At 37.3% G+C, this 24,005-nt stretch overlaps 1 protein-coding gene across 1 annotated transcript in view; it reads right to left on the reverse strand.

Moving 5' to 3' along the window:
* Window positions 1-248: 248 nt before the first annotated feature.
* The window catches only part of Kifap3 (kinesin associated protein 3), a 129,725-nt gene continuing 105,968 nt past the window's right edge, over window positions 249-24,005 (reverse strand). The window contains exon 20 of the mRNA XM_038349684.1: window positions 249-684. Coding sequence (XP_038205612.1) covers window positions 576-684 — 109 coding nt within the window. The 3' untranslated portion in view covers window positions 249-575. The remainder of the gene's footprint in view (window positions 685-24,005) is intronic.

Consider the following 24,005-nt stretch of genomic DNA (forward strand, 5'->3'; position numbering starts at 1 on the left):
TTTAAGGTACAACACCACTTACAACATATGTTCATTGTTAGTTAATAACCTTCTGAGAGAAGCTTCCAGACACAGCATGAAATAAAAGACTGAGTGAGGGTCATTTAAAAAAAATTAAATGTAGCAGAGCTTATACAAACACTAAGAAATTTATAAGTAGAAAGAGAAACCAAAAAAGGGTACTGTATTCCATGTATATGAGTAGTTCCTATGAAACACAGTAAATATGAACACATGACTTTGGCTTATTCCTTTGCATGAATGCCACTTTTTAATAGAAATTAGTCACTTAATGTACATAATGTAGTATTTGCTTTTCCAGGCTAGTAGTTTCGCAACAGTCTCATGGGAAATATTATTCTCCTCAAGATGTGTCTGGATGAGTGAACACTGGAGCATCAACTGTATTTAAGAGAAGGCGTGAGGGTCAGAGTTAACCTGTAGCTAACAACATGGAGAAAGAAGAAACACAGCCCCACAGGAGTATCAACATGCATTATTAAGTCAAGATTCAAGGTTAACCAACACCACACAGATTTCTCCTCAGCTGAGTGTACAAATAGAAAGGAGTGACTTTATCGAGACCCAAAGCTGTAGTAGTAAGGTTCATCAGGGCGAAATCCATATGCGGTGGCAGGACGTCCCAGAATTCCCACAGGCTGGCCAAAGCCATCCATTCCGAGGCTGAAAAGAGAAAGACAGGTGCTAAGCTTTTCTGTTCTGAACCACACAGCCGCAGTGCAGCTCATCATCAGGATCTATGAATGTCACACTTCCAGGATTCCCCAGCAGTGACAGTGATTTTCAGAAATATTATTATTCTTTCTATTCTCATTAAAATATAAATTCTAAAATATCTACCTCTGATGACCTATATTCAGATACCAGAAACCTGTCAGGCAGGTCTATTCCAAATAAAGTGAAAGACTCAACTCAACTGTTTAAACTCACAAATTATTTATATATATGGCTCTTATGAAAACTATGAAAAATCACATTCTGGCAGCTCTCAGCACTACTCTGCCGGGAAATGAAAACAGTGGTAACTCTGTTTTGTGGAGATGGAGACTAACCCCCCCCCCCACCCCTGTGAGAAGGATATGCAATCTGAGCATGAGCAGTGAGCTCCCAACACATCTCGTCATTTGAGCCGGGAAGGACAAGAGAGCTGCACAGCCTGCAAATCACTGCAGCTGACCTGTAAACTCTAATGCTAAATTGTGTGTCTTTTTCTTTTTAGTAAAAGCAAGGCTACTGTGAGCTCTGGTTTATTCTGCACAAACAGAAGCCAAGGATTTGTAAATACAGCCTGAAGCATAGATACAGTTTACTCTTAATTTTTAATATTCTTTTGTTTCTGAATAAAAGAAAATCTGTTCTACAAAGCATTTTAACAAAGTATTAGTCAGCACTGAAGAAAAGGACAAAATGTTATTTTGCCAGGCAAATATGGCAGCTTCAACATGCTCATGCATAGCTCATGCAGCGAATGCTAGTGAGCTCAATATAAAACGGAAGGAAATCATTTATAGTGTGAAAATATAAGCTTTGAAAACAAAAGGTACATTTGACAAGATTATTTGAGCTTCTACTAAGCAGAATAATTTTCACCAACAAATGTCAATTTGATTAGAGTAAGTATTCACATTTATATTAACTTCGTCTCACAAGAAGGATTACACAGAAACGCACTAGTAGGTATTAAGATGCTAATTGCACACATGTTCATGTGTTTGCACATGTATCAGACCATATCTAAAGAGTAAGTGCTACGGTACACAATGCATAAGAATTAAATATAAGACATGCACTTCAAGTGAATCTACCTCTTGGGGTAGGTTTATATACCTTTCAGCTTAAGATTTATACTGAGTGATCCTGGGAAATAAAACTTCATGAAAAATCTTGGATCTACAATTTACCAAAGCAAGCTGCAAATTTTAAGTCTGTATTTTATTCTGTTCCATGGAAGAGATAAAACTTTGAGAAGGGAAAGTATTATTCTAGATGTAGCTTCAGAGAGGGCGGAGGTTGAAAGTAGTCAGACCATATTATATCCATGTATGAAACTGTCAAAGAATAAATTTAATTGCTAAAAAAGATGTTTCAGAAATTAGTGGATTTAACAAAATTCTATTTATTCACAAGATACGCCTACTCACAGTTAGGGAAACAGTTTGGGGTAAGTTCTGAAAGGGATAGAAACCATAGATACAAAGGGGAATGACGCAGCAAAACATGTCCTTCTGACTCAGGAAGACTTGACATGGCATTAACAGTCCAGGGACTACTTCTGTGCCCTTACCAGGGACCTAGCAACCCAAGGAAACTTAGCTGGGTGTGTGACATCTGCTCTCTCTGTGTGGCCACTGCATTAGACAGTTTGTAATGTGCGGCCATAAAAATGGAATTTAATGGTGTCCTGCTTAGTGTGTCTCTGTATGGACCAATTCTTTCTGCTGCCTTGAACCTATGGAAAACTTGTAAATCCCTCTATATTAGCTTATGAACCCCACCATGCTACTTTTTCTTCACAAGACTATTCAGTGATACTTAACTTTTGTCTTTAGTGTTAAGATAAAACATTTTAAACCATTGAATTACCCAACCTTAGTATATTTTCTTGATAATATATAATTTTAGTCCAAAAAAAGGCCCTCTCTGATAAGATAACAAGGATGGTAATGTGACTTTGGGTACCTGGAGAAGAAAATGGAAACAAATCCTTGAAAGTGAAAAATATAATCCAATGATAGTATATTAAACACTCAGAATTTGTTTCTATAAATATACAGATTAATTTGACATAGAGAAAGCAAAAGCTTGAAGTCTGTCAATATCTACAGGACGTGAAACAAGTCCTCAAGCAGCATTCACTAAGACTCTAAACTTGCAATGGTTCAGAGGGAAGACGAAGTTGAAGATGACAGGTGACCCTTAACATGCAGCGCATTCCAAGGACATGGCAGCCAGCAGGAATCCCTGGCACACTCGGGAAGACAGGCACCTACCTCAGGCTGTTTGGGAGGCTTAATTAGTGCATGTTTGTAAAGCACTTAGAAATCCTTGGATGAAAAGCGCTGCATAAGTGAAAAGCATCATCATTATTTTACTATAATTACATCAGAGCAACACGTCTTTTTCTTCTTTTAAATTCCTAAGTCAGCAATACAAGTTCAAGCATGTAATAAATTTATTAGTGGATGTTACTATGAAAAGTACTTTGACCATTTTTTCTTTCATAACCTCATAGTATCTAGGATCTGAAAATCTTCTTTTGAAACAATCTTGTTTGCACCTCAGTTCACAACACTCTTGAAAAGCTCAACCAGACCCTGTCTGAACTGGAGATGAGGTGCCTGCGACTCTGAGTCAGTGTCAGGCTGCTAGAAAGTTCTCTATTACAGTCCTCTGGAACCCTGTCCAAGTAGTCTTAGAATTACTCTCTGATCCATAAGTGAAGTCTAATTCTTTATGTACTGTCTCACCACTGCTAATTCAATCATCAGGACACAATCTCCAATCTCTGTTGCTCATTTGTCTTCTGAAAAACTTTGATTTTACCTTTAAAAGAATATGAAGTTTGTATGATATTTATGATGTGGTCTAAAATCACTACAGCAGTGGTGATATACTATCTTGAATGTGCCCAATCTTATCTGAACCATGCATAGCATACAGTGGGAACCTATCTCAGACTTTATTAATGTAACAAACTCCACTGACCCTAAGAAAAATGTTAAGGAGCTATTATGACAAAGTAGTCTAAGATCGAGTGTATCGAGTGAATGTATACTTGTGCATATAGACAGACACACTGAGTTTTCACCTGCCACTAAACTGGATATTTTTCTTTATAGTCTGTGACTGCCTTTGTGGATTCTATACTTCATTACATAGAATATTTGGTATCAATATAATCATAAACAGGAAACACTGACTTTTGGAATCACTCATTTTTTGTGATTTACAGGGGACATTAAAGGCTGGAGTTAATCTGGGATTGTCAAGTAAAAGTAGCTATCACTGGAGTAGATGTTTCCTGACTCTATAGAACTGTATTACATAATCTCTTAACATAATAGATTATTGCATTTGTATTAATTTAGTATCAATTTATGAAATGATCACTGAATAAAAAATCATTAAATAATAAATTGATCATCAGAAAAATTTTGGCTTGGGAGTTCCAAGTCTGTTAACTGATTCTTTGTGCATACATCTACTCATTCAAACAGAACAAACACCTGTTGAATTCCTACCATGTGTTAAGCATAGTGTTTGGAGCTAGCATATAAGCTCATAAGGAATGGCACAATTAGGAGGTGTGATTATTTTTTAGAAGGTATGGCCTTGTTGGAGAAAGTGCATCACTGTGGGGGTGGGCTTTGAGGTCTCATACATGCTCAAGCCACTCGCAGGGTATCAGTTTATGTCCTGTTGCCTGCTAATCAAGATGCAGTACTCTCAGCTTCTCTAGCACCATGTCTGCCTGCATACTGTCATGTCCCACCACAATAATAATGGATTAAACCTCTGAAACTGTACGCCCAATTAAATGTTTTCCTTTATAAGAGTTGCCATAGTCATGGAGTTGCTTCACAGCAGTAGAAACCCTAAGAAAGACAGAGTTGGTACCAGGAGTGGGGTATTGCTGTGAAAGCCTTGACCATGCTTTTGTTTGAAGGAATATGGACCTTGGGACTGTGGATTAGAAAAGCAGTTGAATAATTTAAGTGCTGCTTAATGGGCCATCCTAGTAAGAGCATGGAAGACAGCACTGAGTGTGATCTGATGAATTATGGGGAGCTGGCTTAAGAGGTTTCAGAGGAGAATTTTAGTATGTTGCCTAAAGATCATTCTTGTAATATTTTGGTGAAGAATGTGGCTGCCTTTTGCATTTGTCTGAGGAGTCTGTCTGAGGCTACAAGAAGAGATTTGGATTAATTCTCTTGGCAGAGGAAATCTCAAAACAGCCTAGTATAGACTCCTTCATGTGGTTATTAGTGGAGTTATAATTTAAAAAAAAGCAGCATGAGAGAGAAAGACACCATACAACAGAGCTCAGGTGGAGAGGTGTTTTGTTGTGGGAAAGTGAATGGGAAAAGGGGGCTATTTATCAACAAAGGTTATAAATGGTCTTTCCAGGACTTGGTTATTATCTCAGATTTTCTCAGGACCCCCATAAGATCACCAGTGCCCACCAATCAGCAGGAAATAGTCTAGAAAACTATATCAAAATTCCTAAAATATTGTTTATAAATGTTTGTTTTCATTTAAAGGGTTGGATTATAAACTGTTATTGGTCATAGTCAATCTTTTTCAAAAAGAAGAAAGGGGATATGATGTAGAAATGATGGAAGTAAAGAGTATTGAATCAACTTTTGTTAAAAGAAAACAACTGTTAATCTCAAAATATTTTACATTGGTATGGATTTTAGTTTACTTAGTTTATTGATATAAATTTAAGGTCATTTTTGTTATAGTGTATGTATATTTCTACTCTTGTTTAAGGTATTATGTTTATGCAGCTCATTTAAAAATGTAACATACAATTAAAAAGATTAATAGGCATCTATAATAGTCAAACTTATAGCCATATTAGTTAGTTTTTTAGGTATATAAAGATATATTTCAATTCAATAGGTAATCTTCAAACACTTTAAAGACCTACAGAATATGACATTTAAAATGTTTTAAGAACTTAAGACTTTTCTCCATAGAGACATGTCTGTGCCTGGCAGCACCAATTCCTTCAAAGAAAATGATGGGCATTGAAGAAACTCATTATGGGGTTTTGTTCAATGTGGCAAGGCTAGCCAATTGGGCAAGAAACTGTTCTTGCCTGATTGCTTGACAGTATGCTGTATAAACTGGACATGCAGGACCCACAGGGAAATGACTGCTAAACTTTGCCAAAACAAGGAGTGATTGTCCTTCATATTCCTGCTTCACAGAAGAAACTACCAGACATTTTGCAGGACATAGAGAAAAGCGACTGACAAACCACCAATATAAGCAGAAGAGTCCTTTAAATTTCCTACTTCACTAAAATGTCTGACAGATACTATTGGCCTGTGGCTAAAGATGGATATCCCAGTGTTACAAAGGAATCTTGGGTGACTGTCCTAAAAGCCAGATGTCTTTGTCATTTCTAGAGTTTTGGTAGTTGCTTGCAATGCACTTCCTGTTTACACAGGTAATATTATATCTTTCTGGGGTCTTTGATGGAGATGAAGACTAGGTAGTTCTAATTATACTTTCCTGTAGTTATGATAAAAGATAAATTAGATATGAAACTTTAGACTCATAAAGACGGGATAGATGATAGGGTATTCAATTTTTCAAATGCAAATAGACTAGATATTGTAACTAACTCTTATTTGATAACCCTTTTATTATATGTAATTTTACTATGTCAAAAGAAAAACCTCCAATTTTGATTAGACAGAAAGTGGGTCTTTCTGTGGGATGGTCTTTCTGTATTCTGCGAATATGTGTTGCTCTCACTGGTTGATAAATAAAAAGCTACTTTGACCTATGGTAAAGCATCATAGAGTCAGGCAGGAAATCAAGCAGAGATATAGGAGAAGGGTGCAGTCTAGAAGATGCCAGTCAGCTGCCAAGGAAGCAAGAGATACAAAAAAATGAGGTAACAAGTCATGAACCATGTGGCAAAGCATAAATAAAAAATATGGGTTAATTTAAATGTAAGACTTGGCTAATAATAAGCTTGAGCCATCAGCCAAGCATTTATTAGTAATATTAAGCCTCTAAGTGGTTATTTAGGAACAGGCAGGTAGGAGAGAATCCTCTGATTACATTAAGTATTTAATATACCCTGAGTGCATGTGTAATACATGGCACTGAACTGCTTTAACACCTGTACAACAGGACACTAAAATACAATGTGAGCATATTAGAGACACAGTATAATTTCTACAGCAGAATCTTTGAGGTTAGATGGTCCTTACATCAGTTAAACTTGAAGGCATTTGTCATATTTCTGTCATATATTTTGGCTGTTGCTTCTTGTATAAGAATGTAAGTACCATGGAGGGCTAAGATAGTAATATTCTTTGATGTATATGAAGCACCTAGCATAGACTCTAACATGGAATGGACAAAGAGTATCAATGTATGAATGGAGGGGTCAGGACAGACAGATCACACAGGTTAAAAAGAGAGATGCATAAGGTAAGACAGCAGCATCTACAGAGTAGCAAGCAGTGTGTTCTGGCCAAATTCTTTTTTATAGATTAATGCATTTTTTTAAAAAAATTGATTTTATTGAGCAATACATTTTCTCTGCTCCCCTCCAACTTTCTCCCAGGGTCCCCATGCTCCCAATTTACTCAGGAGATCTTGTCTTTTTCTACTTCACATGTAGATTAGATCTTTGTAAGTCTCTCTTAGGATCCTCATCTTGGTTCTCTGGGATTGTGATTTGTAGGCTGGTTTTCTTTACTTTATGTCTAAAAACCACTTACGAGTTAGTACACAAAATGATTGTCTTTTTGGGTCTGGGTTACCTCACTCAATATGATGTTTTCTAGATCCATTCATTTGCCTGTAAATTTCAAGATGTCATTGTTTTATTCTGTTGTGTAGTACTCCATTGTGTAAATGTACCATATTTTCCTTATTCATTCTTTGGTCGAGGGGCATTTAGGTTGTTTCCAGGTTCTGGCTATGACAAACAATGCTGCTATGAACATAGTTGAGCACATGTCCTTGTGGTACAATTGAGCATCCTTTGGATATACACCCAAAAGTGGTATTACTGGGTCTTGAGGAAGGTTGTTTCCTAATTTTCTGAGAAATCACCACACTGATATTCAAGGGCTGTACCAGTTTGCTCTCCCACCAGCAATGCAGGAGTGTTCCCTTTACCCCACAACCTCTCCAGCATAAGTTGTCATCAGTGTTTTTGATCTTGGCCATTCTTACATGTGTAAGATGGAATCTCAGAGTTGTTTTGATTTGCATTTCTCTGATGACTAAGGATGTTGAGCATTTCCTTAAGTGCCTTTCAGATATTTTAGATTCCTCTGTTGAGAATTCTCTGTTTAGGTCTCTACTCCATTTTTTATTGGATTATATGTTCTTTTGATGACCAATTTCTTGAATTCATTGTATATTTTGGAGATCAGACCTCTGCCTGATGTGGGGTTAGTGAAGATCTTTGCACATTCTGTAGGCTGCCGTTTTGTCTTGTTGTCTGGTCAAATTCTTTAGTGTGTGATACAAGCAAGCAACAAGGGTGTAGGTCTGAAGTGTGAACAGGACTATATAGTAAAACTCTTCATATGCTGTACTAAGAACTGCATGAATTTTGAGAACTGTCAACAGTTTTAAATAATAATAGTCTTAATCTGTCTTTTAGAAAGTTATCTGTGATAGGAAAGGGAGTTGGGGTGAATTAGAATACACACACACAAAAAAAAACCATTTAAGAGGTAGTATAACTGCCCAACTTAAAGAAATGAGAGCCTTAAGCCAGCAGCCTTGTAAACAATGGTGAAAAAACTGTTACAATTCACAAGAAACGTTAATGTGTGTGTGTGAGCATGTGAGACTGTGTGTGAGTGTATGTGTGAGCATGTATGTGTATGTGAGCATGTGTGTGTGAGCATGAGAGAGAGAGAGAGAGAGAGAGAGAGAGAGAGAGAGAGAGAGAGAGAGAGAGAGAGAAAACATCTGTCTGCAGAGGTCAGGGAACTACTCATGGGAATGTTCAGCTTCTCCTACCTGTGCTGGAAGCTAAACCTGGGCTCCTAGGTTTGGAGGCAAATGCCTTCAGCCACAGAAGCATCTTGATGACCTATCATTCCTCTTTTGAAGTGAGCTGTTCAAAAAAAACTTTACTAGATTAGACCTGAGAGTCAAGGGGGAGAATTTAAAAACTGGCTAAAAAATTTATTGACTATAGATAATCAGAATGAAACCACCTTGCTCCATTAGTATAGGAAATGCTTCATGAAATAGCTAAAAGGCTACTGTAGTCTATGTGATGCAGTCAGACAGGTTGAGAAGCCGCTTGTGCCAATTTTGAAATTACTGTTGCAGGAAGAGAAATGAGGGACAAGTAACTAACACCTAACAAGGTGTGGTCTTAGCAGGAACCCGGATGTAATTTACAGATTAGCCACTAGATGGCAAGCTTGTCTTACCACTGTCCTTACTGCCCACTAGTTTCAAAGCAAAACTAATGGGATTTAAACTGTATTTAACACTGATGGAGTGCAGTTTGTTTTGCTTCCTCACATGATTAATGTTTTCATCTTATAAGAGTGAAATAATGTAGTTCACAAAAACCAGAAAATGTAAAATCTGTAATTGTGGGTGCCTAAAAAATAAGTTAAAATAAAGAATGTCAATTGTCTGACCCTGACAATTTAACTTGCATATTAATGTACTATTTTTACAGCACAGTTTGAAAAATGTCAGGAACATAGTGTTTTGTAAGCTTTCCTATAATACATGTTTTAGATTTCTTAAGGATTAGGTATTTTTGTTTGTTTTGTTTTGTTTTTCTAGTCAGGGTTTCTCTGTGTAGCCCTGGCTGTCCTGAACTCGCTTTGTAGACCAGGCTGGCCTTGAACTCACAGAGATCCGCCTGATTCTGCCTCCCGGGTGCTGAGATTAATAGTTATTGTTTTGAAATAGAATCATTGTATCATTCAGAAAATAAAATCGGAGAGCATAATTATGTAGTCTTTTGATAAATCTGACATATGTATGTATATATACACACATAAAGATTACCTGTAATTTTACATTTACTCTGTGTGATGTATAATTACATTTTCTTTTATTACTAATAAAATGAAGCATTATAGATAATAGTTGGGGGATTTCGTTTTTATGGTGTTTCTGTGTCTGCCGTGTGTACCTTCAGAGACCACAAGAGGGCGCTGCACTCCCTGGAGCTGGAGTTAAATGCATGGTGCTGGGACCTGAACTCTAGTTGGAAGAGCAGAAAATGCTCTTAATTCACTTAACCAACTCTCTAGCCCCATAAGTAATAGTTTTTAATGAATGAAAACTAATTGTTTTTAAAATAAAGGCCAAATTACATGAGTATTAGGAAGCTGTACTTAAGTCATTTATCTGGGATTCCTTAGAGTTTTTTTATTAGTGACATCTGTCAGTTTTAAGGGGAAAACTCTGCAGGGCAGATTCATTAAGCATCAGTGACCATGCTGATACTCCAGACGAAAACTAATTTGTGTCAGTGATGGAAGAGGCACGTGCAAAACTGTCTCTAATTTATCCCAGTGGTAATGAAATTCCACCGCGCCTCTAATCTCAATACCTGTCTTAATACATATGTACACTGCTGTTTCCTTCTGCAGTGTCTTGTTGAGATTCATAAAGAAGATGAAGAGCACCTCAACTACAAAAAGTAACACCCCAATTCCTAGGAGCGCTGACTAGCACACTGTCCAGCACGGAAGTGGTAATGAAGGACCGGGACTTGTCTTTTAGCATCAACTGAAGAGAATTAGATCTTTATTTCACTAGTCCACAGTAATGGCCAGAAATTGTCTGGGTCAGGACAGTAAATTATGAAGAAAATCACAAGCATTCCTGTGGATTTAAGTGCTTTCTGAGTTCTGAGTTTCGTTTTCTTTCTTTCTTTTTCCTTTTTTTCCTTTTGTATCTACACAGGAGGAGGCCTTCCTTGATCTAGCTTGCCATCTTACTGGAAATCTTTTCTGTTCTTGTTTTATCGATTCTGCACATTCAAGGGAACATTTATAAATCTTGTGTTGCTGTGACTAACACTGGCTTTCTGAATAGAACAACAGCTTGAAAGAAAGAATCACAGCTATTAAATGGCACTTTACTTTTCCTTATTTGTAGCGTAAGTGCCTAAGCCTGTAGTGGTCTTAGGCCTTCTAGAGCAGTCTTTTAGTTAGGGTATACCATTTAGCTGTCTTTAAATACATGTCTTCAATTAAGCATGAGATTTCTTGAAACTGGAGGGTTCTATAATGTCAAGCGATGCCTTGATTCCCAGCACTTACCAAGTGGCTTAAATAACCTCTGTGCCAATAATCTGAGTCATTAGCACCTCTTCTAAGTAAGTGTTTGTCTGTTATTGAGTCTACATTTATATAATCTGTCATAATGCCTTTGTTCTTCTAGAGGTACAAAAGTTAATGTTATAGGTTTCAATAGAGACTAGCATCTCAGTAGCAATGTTTTCTCAGTGACAGATTAACTGTGCTGTCTGGTACCGAGTGGGTTAACTGTGAACACCACAGCTAATTACTATGTAAGGCTAACCTTAGTTGCTGGCTCATTTTGAGACTCTTTAAAATATGAACTGTGTATTTTACCCCTATGCACTCTCTTAATGATTTGTTGTTTTAGACTGAAATCACTTCCAGCCATCAGTTATACCCTTGGTCTCTACATATGCACTTTTCCAAGCACAAATATTTCTTTTTCCTATTGGTCTGCCAGCCCTGTCAGAGCAAATTTCACTTTAAACTAAATGCTATGATACTTAAAACCTCTTGGATTACTTGGGCTGCTAGTGTGATCTATGACCTTCCAAGAATGACAGCTGAACTTTCCAATTTGCTTATACTGCTTGGGGAGCTAGAAAGCACATGCCAGAAAGGGGAATGCTTCTGATGTTGAGCAGGGAGGAGAGTTCTTGTCGGAGGAGGGTGCAGGAGACTACTGAGGACAGAAAAATACTAATAAGAAATGAAAAGAAAACAAACATGCTGTAAAGTGGAATACCTCCAACATAATTCCAAAGTTAGCACCAGCACTGAATGCTCTAGTTGGAGTTATTGTAATTTAAGCACCATGTAGAATCCTAGTTAGGCTGCACTACCGGAGTAAGTCCTAGAAATGGAACACCATCCTGATTACTACCAAATAACCAGGCTATATCAATTTCCACTTTTCTTTATAAAATAGAAACTCGAGATCTGAAAAAAATCAGAGGCAATACAGTCATATAATATGCATGCTATCCCCTTTGACATGCTACTTTCTCTTAAATGAGAAACTATTGTTAACTTCCTGCGAAGAAAATTCTTAAATAACCAATATACTTTGGGAAAATTTCCAGTATAGTTCTGGAACTTTTCTCTTTATACATCACATAAAACACAGATGAACACGTAGCTTAAAAAAACTCTAAAATGTCATAAAAATAAGGTGTTTAACAAAGTTTCCAACTTATCTGAGACTATTCACCCCTTTCTTTCCTTTATTTTGCTGAATAACAGACAAATCATATCTTTTGAAAGAAATCATTGCAATTTGTAAATAAAGACTTTTTGGAAGATAAATTGAACTAAGTAACGGTTTCCAAACTTAAGAGAAATCCATTGATTACAAAACTATAGCTAAACACGTTAAAAATCTAGTTATGTAAGTAGCTAAAAAAAGAACACCTGAAAATTTGATAATAAATAATTCTTAAATTATAAATATGCAAAAAAGCACCTTTGCCTTATTAGGCTATTTTTAACATTGAGGGCAGGAGGTGCTATTGCTACTCTGCAGCTGCTAATTCAGCCATTTCCTCAGTAAGTACAGGTAGATGCAAGATACATGCTTCAAAGCTGGCCTGCCAACCAGCCTTAAAGCAGCTCTGCATTTACTCTCCAGGCTTCCTTAGGCTGCAAGAATACACTCTGTTCCACTAGTGGTCTGTCCAAAGAGCTCCATCCATTTTCTACTTAGGTTTGAGGTTAACTGCGGATTGCATGGTTACAAGTCTTCTGATAATAAAGTAGGACGTCGCTGACTGTGTTCAAGGACTGTGTCCTTGTGTCAGGCAAATGCGGTGTAGACAGGATTCCAGTACCTGCTGCTCTGACTGACACCCTGGGACCACACCTTAAGTTGTTCTCAAAGGCATATGGAGACATTGCAAATCCTTTTCTCTATCAGTGATGCACATGGTATTTCTATTTTAGTTAAAAGATTGGTAACTGAATTTATTGAATTCAGCAAAATTAACTGGCATATGGACTTACTGACAATTCCTGAGCTTTATTAAAGCTAGTGAGGTATTACAGTGACTTCAAAACAAGGGTGTCTGGGTGAAAAGTCTCTCTTTATTGATAAAAGTTGTTTTAGTCTCTTTCTGTAACTTCTTAATTTCTTTCTTTGAAGAAGAATGACTATCACACTTTTATTCAGATCACTACATTTTCAGGTCCTTTTCAACTCTACTCCATCCTTAAGTATATATTTGGTACTGTTTGTATTTGGATTATAATGGCCATGTTATATGAAATGATTAAGGTGTGCCTAAAAATGCTTGGGAAATTCTGACTCCTACATACAATGTAGTAATGGTGAAGAGATATTCCGCCACACATGGTACGCCTCCTGCACATGCTTTCTATTGCCTTTACAAGGCTTCTGCGTAAGTCATGAAGATTTATGTCTATGCAGAGGCAAGCTAATTATTGTTGCAGTAAAATAATGTCACGGCCAATCAGACTTTCCTTTTCCCGAAGCAAGAGTAGACTGCTTGTATAAACCGGGTAATTCAATCAAACACTTAGATTCTACATCATGATAAATGCAAATGTACAACACCTTTAAGAAAACTGGACAATATCTTACTCTACATCCTGCAGGCTCATGTTAAAGGAGTAAAGCAAGGGGATTTTTAGCTATCTCATGCAAATCACTTCCCACACTGCACCTGTGCCCAGGCAACTGCTAGTGGCAGTTTCTTTAGTCAGGAGCATAGGACATGAAAACAGTTGGGGTACAGCATTTTATTCGGTGGTATCTGCTGTCTGAGGTTGAAGGGAAGCTTGACAGTCTGGGACTCACATGTAACTTGGGCAAAGACGGGAACTGTTGAGGGTGATGGGAATGTGCCCTCAGGTTGCAGTCAGTTGTTCCAATGGACATGCAGGTGCACCTACATTAGTTGTTCCAAGTCTACAGGGCCAGGAACAGCAATTCCATTAAAGACAACTCTGGACCCTGCTTGATGATGATAAACAGTACCTCTTTTTTCCAGGTGTTGAAAGCAAAAGGCAAAAAGGTGATAGTTTCTTTTCTCCATGCAGAAAATGAGGTAAATGTACAATTAATTGTATACTATTTATAAATTCCTGAAACTCAGACATACATACATACATATATACATACATACATACATACATACGTACATTTCTTTCCCCTGTTACTCTTGTGGTACCTGGCACCATTTTTTTAAATTAGTTTCTCAATCATTATCCGGAAAGAAAACATTCTGAGCAACATCATTAAAAACAGCTCTGATAAAGCACGGTCACTACTATGTATCATAAAGCAGGGACAAGCTATTTTACATTCACAGAGATATGATACAGTGCTGGCCTATATCTACAATACTGGAAGATACAATTGAAAAGGCAGGAGTTGAGACTTGATTCTACTACCTTTTCAGCAGAGGATGGCAAGACACAGAGCCAGAAACCTTCCTTAAACTTTTTTTTTTGAGACAGGGTCTCAGTATGTAGCCCTGCTGGCCTCAGAGATCTCCCTGCCTCTGCCTCCAGAGGCCTGGGATTATAGGCATGCGCCACCACACCAGGCTAACCTTTAAAAGCTGCTGTCTCCTTACCTCACAACATCTCACACCGCCTTCTGACCACCATTCTAACTTTACGGAACTTCTTGCGCTGATTTAACAGTGTCATTTCCTTGATGCTGAGGCTACCATCCAGGAGTTCATATATGTTACCACTGAGCTACATGCCCAGACCTCGAGATGACACCTGCTTTGATGTACAGTTGCAGTTTGAACTGTACTTGCCTCTGCTCACAGAAGTCCCCTCTGTCCATTCACAGCTGAGGGCTCTAAAACAGTCACATGACCCTGCAACCAATTCTGGCTTCTTTAAGGAAGCTTTGCCTTAAGCATGACAGTATGGTGGTTCTTGCTATGGATTAAAACCAAGCAAACCCTAAAATGGAAAGAACTCCTCAAAAGGTGGGATATACCAATTTTAGATACAATTTCTTTCAAAGCAAAACAAAGAAACCACAGGTTTGTGTATGATTATCTTTCATTACTTGAAACAGAATGTCAACTACACCCACAAAATTACTAATAGCTTAAGTATTGAAAACTTAAACTATTTAAGGTCTTTAACTCAAAGGGCAGAAGGAAGCACTTGCTATGTCCCTATAGTCTGAAATTATATATAAACTCTGATTGAAAATCCAACATAGAAATTGTAAATATAGATACCCATATATGTATATATTCATAATCAGCTTTAATGGAAGCATAAAGCTTAGAAATGTACTATTTTAAAATTACTCTCCTCAAGCAAAAACACAATGCAGTATTTGAAACACCTTCTATTAGAGTGCCGACCTTGACCCTCTGAGCAGGTCTGAATTCTATTGTAATCATGGAGGCTCTAGGCAGCTGGTGACAACAAGTGCATTGCCCTACCCTCTGGAAACACTTCATGCTACCTAACGTTCCTACCTGTAAACTGTACAGGAACACAGACCTCAGTTTACTTTTCTCACTGCAGACAGATTCATTTTTGAATAACCATCATGGTAATACATTCTGCTTCTTTTTAGACCTGACACATTCTAACCATCCTTCTGTAATCTAAAATTCTTTAAACGAAAAGTTGCAAGAATTTTCCAGTAACTAGGATGTCAACTGGACGCTCACCTTTCTAATCAGGCACGATGACTCATGCCTGAAGTCCCTGGAAGCAGAGGGAGGAAGTATAAGGCTACTGTGCACACATACATCAGCTGTCTGTTGAGTTCCTTCCCAGGCACCAGCACTATAAAGTAAGACCTTGTGTCTAAAAACAAATTCTGTTTTTTGTTTTTGCCATTTTTTCCCTGAGAGTGTGTGTGTTTGCGTATCTACCTATGTGACATGAAAAGTGAGTTTCCACTGGGTAGTCCTTCCCCCACAAGATGGGAGGTATTAAAATCAGCTTCTATATCATATCAGTCTCATCTCCTTGACACTCTGACGCAATAGCTACCCCAAAGCTCACACTTTTCCAAATTACATTGTATAAGACATTAACGTGTTCTTAAAGAGGCAGTGTCTCTATTGCAAAACCATAAGCTGCAATATGGTCAACTCTTTTTTGTTTGTTTGTTATGAGAAACCATCTAAAAACTCTAGCAAATTATTAAAATATATAAGCACAAGATTTTTTTTTAAGCCAATACAATTTAGGAGGCTAGATTTGGTAAAGAATATGATTCTTGGTCAAATACCATACTTCTTATTCAACACACTGGGTAACCAATTATTTTTCCCACGAGAAAATACTAAAGATCTTTATTTCTTTAGAAGTTAAACGAAAGCAACAAAGCACAGCATGCTTTTCAGAAAAAAAGTGAGGGCGGGGAAAAGGGCTTCATATTTTTTCAGATGACCTATCCATCCTTTCTAAAGATCACTAAATCTATTTCCTATGAAGATATGGTAAAGTTTAAAAACCTTTCAAAGTGTTTATTCTACTGGATGTACACACACATACAGACTTTACTCAGGGATAAGGGTAAGAGCAAACGAGAGAAGGTAAAAACTGATATCCAAGGCCTGAAAATACTACTGCCCTTTAAAAATGAACACAATAAGAAAGTTAAAGTAAGGAATAATAAACAGGGTACTTAAACATATTATAAATTATGTATTATACTGATATCTGTCCTAGGTCCTATTCAAATGCTTGTCTATTAAACAGACTACAGCTAAAAATTTAAATGATAAGACATTGAATGCATATTTTATATCTTCACCTTGATTCTATCTTTATGTTATGTTCTTTTAGATCTGAATACACTTCAGAAACTACATTGAAAAGCACCTTAGAAATCACAGACACAGTAACAACAGGACTCTGAGGCAAATGTGTGCCTTCTAATGTACTAACCAACAACTGCTCCTTAACAGAAGAGGACGGGATGAAGGGAATCGGGTAGGATTTGTTGCTGTAGAATGTCTGCTATTTGACAATGAAAGTTAATATGGGATTCCGTAATAATATCCTTGATTATATCATCATTCTCTAGAAATACAACTTTAAAATGCATGCTGCAACTTCAGCATGGACACATAACACCTTGAACAGATATTCAGAGCAAGTAACCCTAATACTTGACTACTTAGGAAATTATGTGATGTCTAAACACATTGTATTTATCTTTCTGCATGAAAACTTGTCTTTCAAATAAATGTTAACTACAGAAAAAAATGTATATAGTTCAGACAGTGTCTCATGTAGCTTTATCTGGCCTCCAATTCATAATGTAGTTCAGGATGGCCATGAACTTCTGTCCTACTTCTATCTCCAAAGTGCTGGGAGTACTGGAGACCAAACCCAGAGCATCCTGCCAGCACGCTACCTACTGAGCTGCAACCCGGAAATTCCTCTGCAAATCTAAAAGTTGGTTATAATTAACTAGACCTTTAATGCTAATACTATTCCCTTTCACCATCATGGTGAAGCTAAGCTATGTTTCTTTAGGGTGGATGAAATCAGATGGATTGCTGATGTGGTTTTATACACTCTAATTGTAATTTTGGAACGTTCTGACTTTCTTTTGGAAATAAAATGTTACAGGCTATTATGTTTTACATTCAGCACAGATGAGTACTTCTTAGTACATTTAATTTGATATATAGAAGTATTATACAGTTATACAATGAATGTTAACTAGGTCTTAATCATAAAAGCAAGTATCTAAGAGTTTAAACCTTATCTGGATTATTAAATGATTTGTTCATAAAGCAAAGTCATATGCCAACAATTTATAAATAGAAGCACATAATGATATATGCAGGATATATAGGACAATATATCATGGTAATGTGTATTTAATACATGTTTTGTATTATACTCTTGAAAGGATGACATAGAACATTAAAGCTTAAGCATAACAGTAAAAAATTATGAAAAGTTAATTCACACTGAAAATAAAATACAGCATGGGAAGTGAAATAAGTTCATTTGTGTTTAGAGACAGGCCCTGCCCTTTATAATTCATTAATTCATTCAGCAAATATTTATGAGAATCTACTGTGTGCCAGGTATTACAGACACAACTCTGAATCAGACTGTTAAAGTTCTTGTTCTTCTAGAGTCTATATTCTTGAGAAGAAGGGATTATTATTTTAGTAATCCAGATAAGGTTTAAACAAGGAAATGACCAATTAGAGCAGATGGGGTGAAGGGGTTGCTTTTATGCAGGAATAACATTTCAGTTGAGACTCAAAAGACAAAAGCTAGGTAGTTAGAAAGTCTGATGACTACTCGAGCTAAACACAAAGGTGTCAAAGTAGGAAGTACCTCTTCATGGAGGAAGGGACACAACTGGGACATAGAGGAAGCTGAAGGTGCAAAAGTGTCAGATAATGTAGAAGTGCCCAGAACATGCTGAAGAATTTGCTTTTTCTTAAAGGTGCAGGGGAGCCAGGGCTTGATTTAGGAAGATGATGTGGGATTTCCCTCTGTATGCTGTGATTACCATTAATGAATAAAGGAACTGCTTTGGGGGAACAGAGCTAGGTGGGGAAACTAAATAGAATGATGGGAGAAAGGAGGAGGGGTCAGTAGCCATGGAGCTGCTGCCAGAGACAGACACTGGGAACTTCACTCAGTAAGCCACAGCCACGTGATGATTAATGGAGATGGGTTAAATTAATATGTAAGAGTTAGCCAATAAGAAGCTAGAGCTAATGGGCCAAGCAGTGATTTGTTTAATACAGTTTCTGTGTGATTATTTTGGGGTTAACCAGCCAGGAACAAACTAATGGCCTCCTTACTACAGGAAAACTGCAGAGACTACCGTGAAAAAAGAGTGACATGAAATGAGAGGAACATGAGGTGAGGTGGCTGCAGAATCTAGGTAATTAATTAGGAGGCTACTGGGTAGCTCAGCAATGCTGGTAGTAGCATCATGGACTAGACTGGGTAGCTTAGTAATGCTGGTAGTAGCATCATGGACTAGACTGGGTAGCCTAGTAATGCCGGTAGTAGCATCATGGACTAGAGTGGATAGCTTAGTAATGCTGGTGGTAGCATCATGGACTAGAGTGGGTAGCTTAGTAATGCTGGTGGTAGCATCATGGACTAGAGTGCTAGCTGTAAACTGTAAGAAAAGTTCAAATATGAGACACTGCCCCAAGTGAAAAAAGGACCAGGAGATGGACTGAATATTAGAGAGGGACTAGTGGGGAAGAGGAAAAATCAAGGAAGAGTCCACAATTCATGACTTGACTACATGGTGAATGGTTGTAACATCTATTAAGATAGGACAGAGTTCACATAGATGCAACAGTTTTACAATCTTACAAGTATTTAATTGGCTATGTCAACTAGGAAGAGAGAAAAGGATAGTGTTCAAGTAAGTCTCTAAGAATAAGATGACAGATACTATTGAAAACCAACAGGATCTGCTTTATATCCTGTAAACAGTGGGAATGAAAAGATACTCTCAAATAGGGCCAGGCTGAAGTGCCCAACATTTACAGGTGGGGAAGAAAGGCGGTTACAATTCAAGGAAAGTGGGAAGGAGTGAAGAAGGGCTGATGAGAAAGACCAGAAAATGGTATGATTTGAATTGAAGTAAGGGATCTTTCAAGGAGCAGGGCTTAGACAATGGTGTTAAGCACAGATAGATGAACTAAAAATGAGAAAAGCCTACTGCTTCAGTAATACAAAACCTACTCGCAATTTTGGCAAGAAAACTGGAGAAGCACAAAATAGAATTGAAAGATTTTTAAATTTATTTTTAATTTCCCCTCCTCTCTCTGTGTATGTGTGCATGCATTTTGTGTGTGCATGTTTGTATTTGAATGCATGCATGTACCAAGTTCAGTCAGAAGAGGGCATTCAAATCCCCTGGAACTGCAGTTACAGATAGCTTGTGACCCACCATGTGGGTGCGGGCGAAGCCCAAGTCATCTGCAAAAGCACCAGTGCTCTTACTGCTGGTCCATCTCTCTTACCCAGAACTGGGTATTTTTGGAGAAGTTCTGAGTATGAGAAAAGCAAGCAGGAGTTGAAATGTAATATGAAGGTCAAGTGGAGTTTACATGGTGACAGGATGAGAGCCAGTAGAGGGAAGGGTGTGACATGAAAATCGTCTTCAGGAAGGTAGAGGATTGGGTCCAGAGGGTTAGGTGAAACATTTAAAACAAAGGTCACTTCCATCATTTAACAAGGTGAAGACAGGAAGATGAGAAAAATATGAGTTTCTGGATTGTTCTGGGTAACCAGCTTTCTTTGTATGCTTTACAAACAGAATGTCTGCTTTCAGTTGTGAACATTAAATTAATAAGGGCAGCAACCAATAGAAATTAGCACACTCCTTCCTACGCCTCTGGGGCATGTTAGTAAATGCCTAACCATCACCATTAATGGCTATGAAAGATAGCAGACTGGAAAGCCATTAATGGAATAACCTTTCAAATGCTCCAGTCTGAATAAAGAATTACTCTGGCGTGGCATCGACACCAGCATTGCTTCTGTTGTTCTGCAACGTTATCTTATCATTTTGAACCATTTCTGGACTTCTCAGTCACACAGAAATGAGCTCCTGTGTAAAAATTTCACTTGTCTAAGATGTAGTTTTCCTTTTAAAGAGCTAATAAAATTGTAAAAAAAAATGTTTATCTTAGGGAGAAATGTTCTGTAGACTTTCAATATCAGAATTCTGGGTGGACCTAAATTGGAAAAAGACCACCCACAATTCTCGAACAGCTTGAGAAGACGGTAGCCCTGTTTGAAAGCTAGGTGAGAGTTGGACCCGTAGGCTTCCCAGCTCACCATTGCTACACGGTACCAACAATCTGGAAGCCAAGGACAAGTACCTACTGTACTTCTTCCTTAAAATGCCAATCACTCTTCTTTCAAAGTCTTCTTTCTTAAAAAAAAAAGTGTGGGCTGGGTGGTGGTGGTGCTTGCCTTTATCATCATCACTCCGGAGGAAGGCCCATCTCTGTTAGTTTTAGGAGTAGTCAAGTTTACAGAGCAAGTTCCAGGAATGGCTCTATAACTACTGGGAAAACCTGTCTCAAAAAACCAAAAAGAAAAAAAAAAAAGAAAGGAAAACAAAAGAAATTGTGTGTGCACAGGCTTGCGTGCATACCCACATGTGTTTCTGTGTGTATGTGTGTGTAGTGTATGCATATGCATTTGGAGGTCAGGTCAAGAGACATTTGGGTGTAGGGAGTTAATTCTTTCCCTCTACTATATGGGTTTCAGAGATCCAATTAGGTTATCAGGCTTGGTGGCACTGCCTTTACTAATGAACCACTTTGCTGGCCAACTACTACCCTCTTTTTAAAAATAGAGCAGCCAATTAGTATTTTCCAAAGGTGAATCCTCTACATTCAAGAGATTTGATTGGATGGTCTCTAATTCAGAAATATTCTCCTCAATTCTCAATCTGCTTTTAAGCACTGCTTTATGATTAGCTGAATCAGTGAACGGGCATTATACACTACTCACTCATTCATTCCCACGTTCTGATTTTTATGGAAATTATTTACTCTATGAATGATTATTATAAACAGTAAACTGCAAATTCAGTGATGCGAAATGTACAAACACTGATGTTAAGTTTTATCTTTCTAATAATATTCATACATAAGGTCCATATGAACACATAATATATTATTTTGGCTATCATTCAAAATTGCCATAGGAGGGTAAATTTCATGATACAGACAAGTTGCTAATAACCAACTGCCAATCATAACAGGGCAATATAAAAAGGTAAAAAAGAACAATAAACTCCATATACAATAATTGAGTTATCATATAAAAGGAAATGTTTGTACTTTACTATGAAGATGCCTTTCTTTTTTTCTTTTTCCTTTTTTCTTTTTGGTTTTGTCCAGACTAAAGGCAGCGCCACCACCACCGGTAAAGATACACTCTTAATATAGAAAATTCAGTTACTTAAAGGTAATTTTTGAAAGTCTACAGATTTACTGAATATTGTAATATTTTTTCTACGAGTATAGAGATAATTTTATCACCGATAAAATGGCTGAGTGGGTTTAATAATGTATTTTTGTTCTACAGAGTAGCTCTTATAATGTGAAATGAAGATTTCTGAGTCTTCGAACTCCCTTGGTACAACGTGATCATTTCTGTCCCTGGAGTAAGAAAATAATGTTCTTACTCATTAAACTAATTAGCTATAAGTTTATATTCACACACTAAAGATATAGTCTAAACCCAAAGGGGACAGAAAGGTTTTGGTTGTTTAAAAGCCTTCTAGTGGACCAATTTAAAACCTTAATGGCAGCATGTCAACCCACTACTGCCCTAACCCCAGACCAAACTCTTGGACTATTCATGTCCTAAAATTTTTCTTTCAGTTTTGGTCTTGCAACCATGTGACTGGATAAAAAGTAGGTCACTTGAAAAGGAAAAAGCTCAATAAAATGAAGTTACAAGACAACAAGATTAACTGATTGCACTGTTTTTCATACACCCTCGCTGAACCGTGCAAATAGGCAGTTGGCTGTGGTTTGGCATCTAGCAGCATGTGACCAGTAAGGAGGAGGAAATTTTATTCTCATTAACTGTTGCAGATTTACTGCAGTGAAAAAGGGCTATGTAACCCGAGATGTGACAGTACAGAAAGATCAAAGCCTCGGACTGGAAACTAAATAAACCCTCTGGCTACTTCCTGCAAGGAAAATTCACTTTGGCAATGTAAAACAGAGCCCAGTTAAAAACTACTCTCAGCTTTATGAGCTGTCATAGCAGCCCAAGCAGTTTGGGCTGGCTGAGTTTAGAACATTATATTTCCTTGTTTTTGTCTTAGATACTTCTATAAGGAGGTTTATAGACTAACTCCCCACCCCAGCACAACAAGAAACTTCTTGTAGTCGGAACAGCACAGCCACTAAGCATATTAAAGCAGGTCTTCATTTGTAAATACCTTTCCATTCATTAGAACTTAGTATTTTACTCTTAGATTTACTGGGGAAATGAGATTTACTTTTGACATCTCACCTACAACCTGTACAAATTCCTATTCAAACTAAATGAAAAATCAGCTACATAGCCCACATGGCTTTTATCTGATTAGTAAGCTATTTGTACAGCACATCCAGAGTGACTATGGGAAACATGGAGAATAAGGCAATTAATATCACATTAATAAAAGGCCTATGGCCCAGCATTGAGTTTCAGCTGTTCTTTAACAATTATTTGAAGAAAAAAATGTCCTGTTTGATGTTTTTAATATATGAAGAACTTAAAAACTGTTCATAACAGGTCACATCAAAACTGACAGGGCTGGAATGAATAACTAACTCTACCTTGAATTACACAATACTCTCCTTCCTCCATTAAGACTTTCATTTAGGATAAAAAATGGTATAATTGAATCTAGACTAAAATAATAGGGCTAAATCCTGGTAAAAATGTTAGCACATCAATGTGTATAGCCTTGTATTCAAAGGCATGATACGGACGTTAGTGCTGAGAGAGTAAGCTAATACCACTGACTCCAGACGTCAAAAGCATAATGACTGCTCCACTGCTCTCATTTTAAAGGGGTGATATTGCTTATACATTTATATATTCATTTATAATATGAATAAAGAAGCAAAAAAGAAGCATTTGAAGTGATAATTTGCATTGCAATAAAAATATGTTTTTTTTTAATGCGAGCACTACCTAGGTCAAACATCTCCTATGAGCATTCATCTATGCTGAAAGACTTTAGACAGTTTCCGATTTATACCTACAATTATTTTAGTTTGTGAAACAGGGTCTGACCTGCCTTTAGATTCTCCGGCCTCCGCTTCCTGATTTTCTGGGATTACAGATATAGACCAATATACCTGATTAAATTCATTCTTAATTGTTTTTATCTGTAGAATCCACATACACTTGAAAAGACATGAAACTTTAACAATAGACACTCACTCTGAAAAGGTGCCTATGTGTTTAATTTCCCAGTCATGCCAGCACTAACACCCGTATCATGTCTTTGAA

The sequence above is a fragment of the Arvicola amphibius genome, chromosome 12 (genome assembly GCF_903992535.2).
Source record: "Arvicola amphibius chromosome 12, mArvAmp1.2, whole genome shotgun sequence".
NCBI classification, from domain to species: Eukaryota; Metazoa; Chordata; class Mammalia; order Rodentia; family Cricetidae; genus Arvicola; species Arvicola amphibius.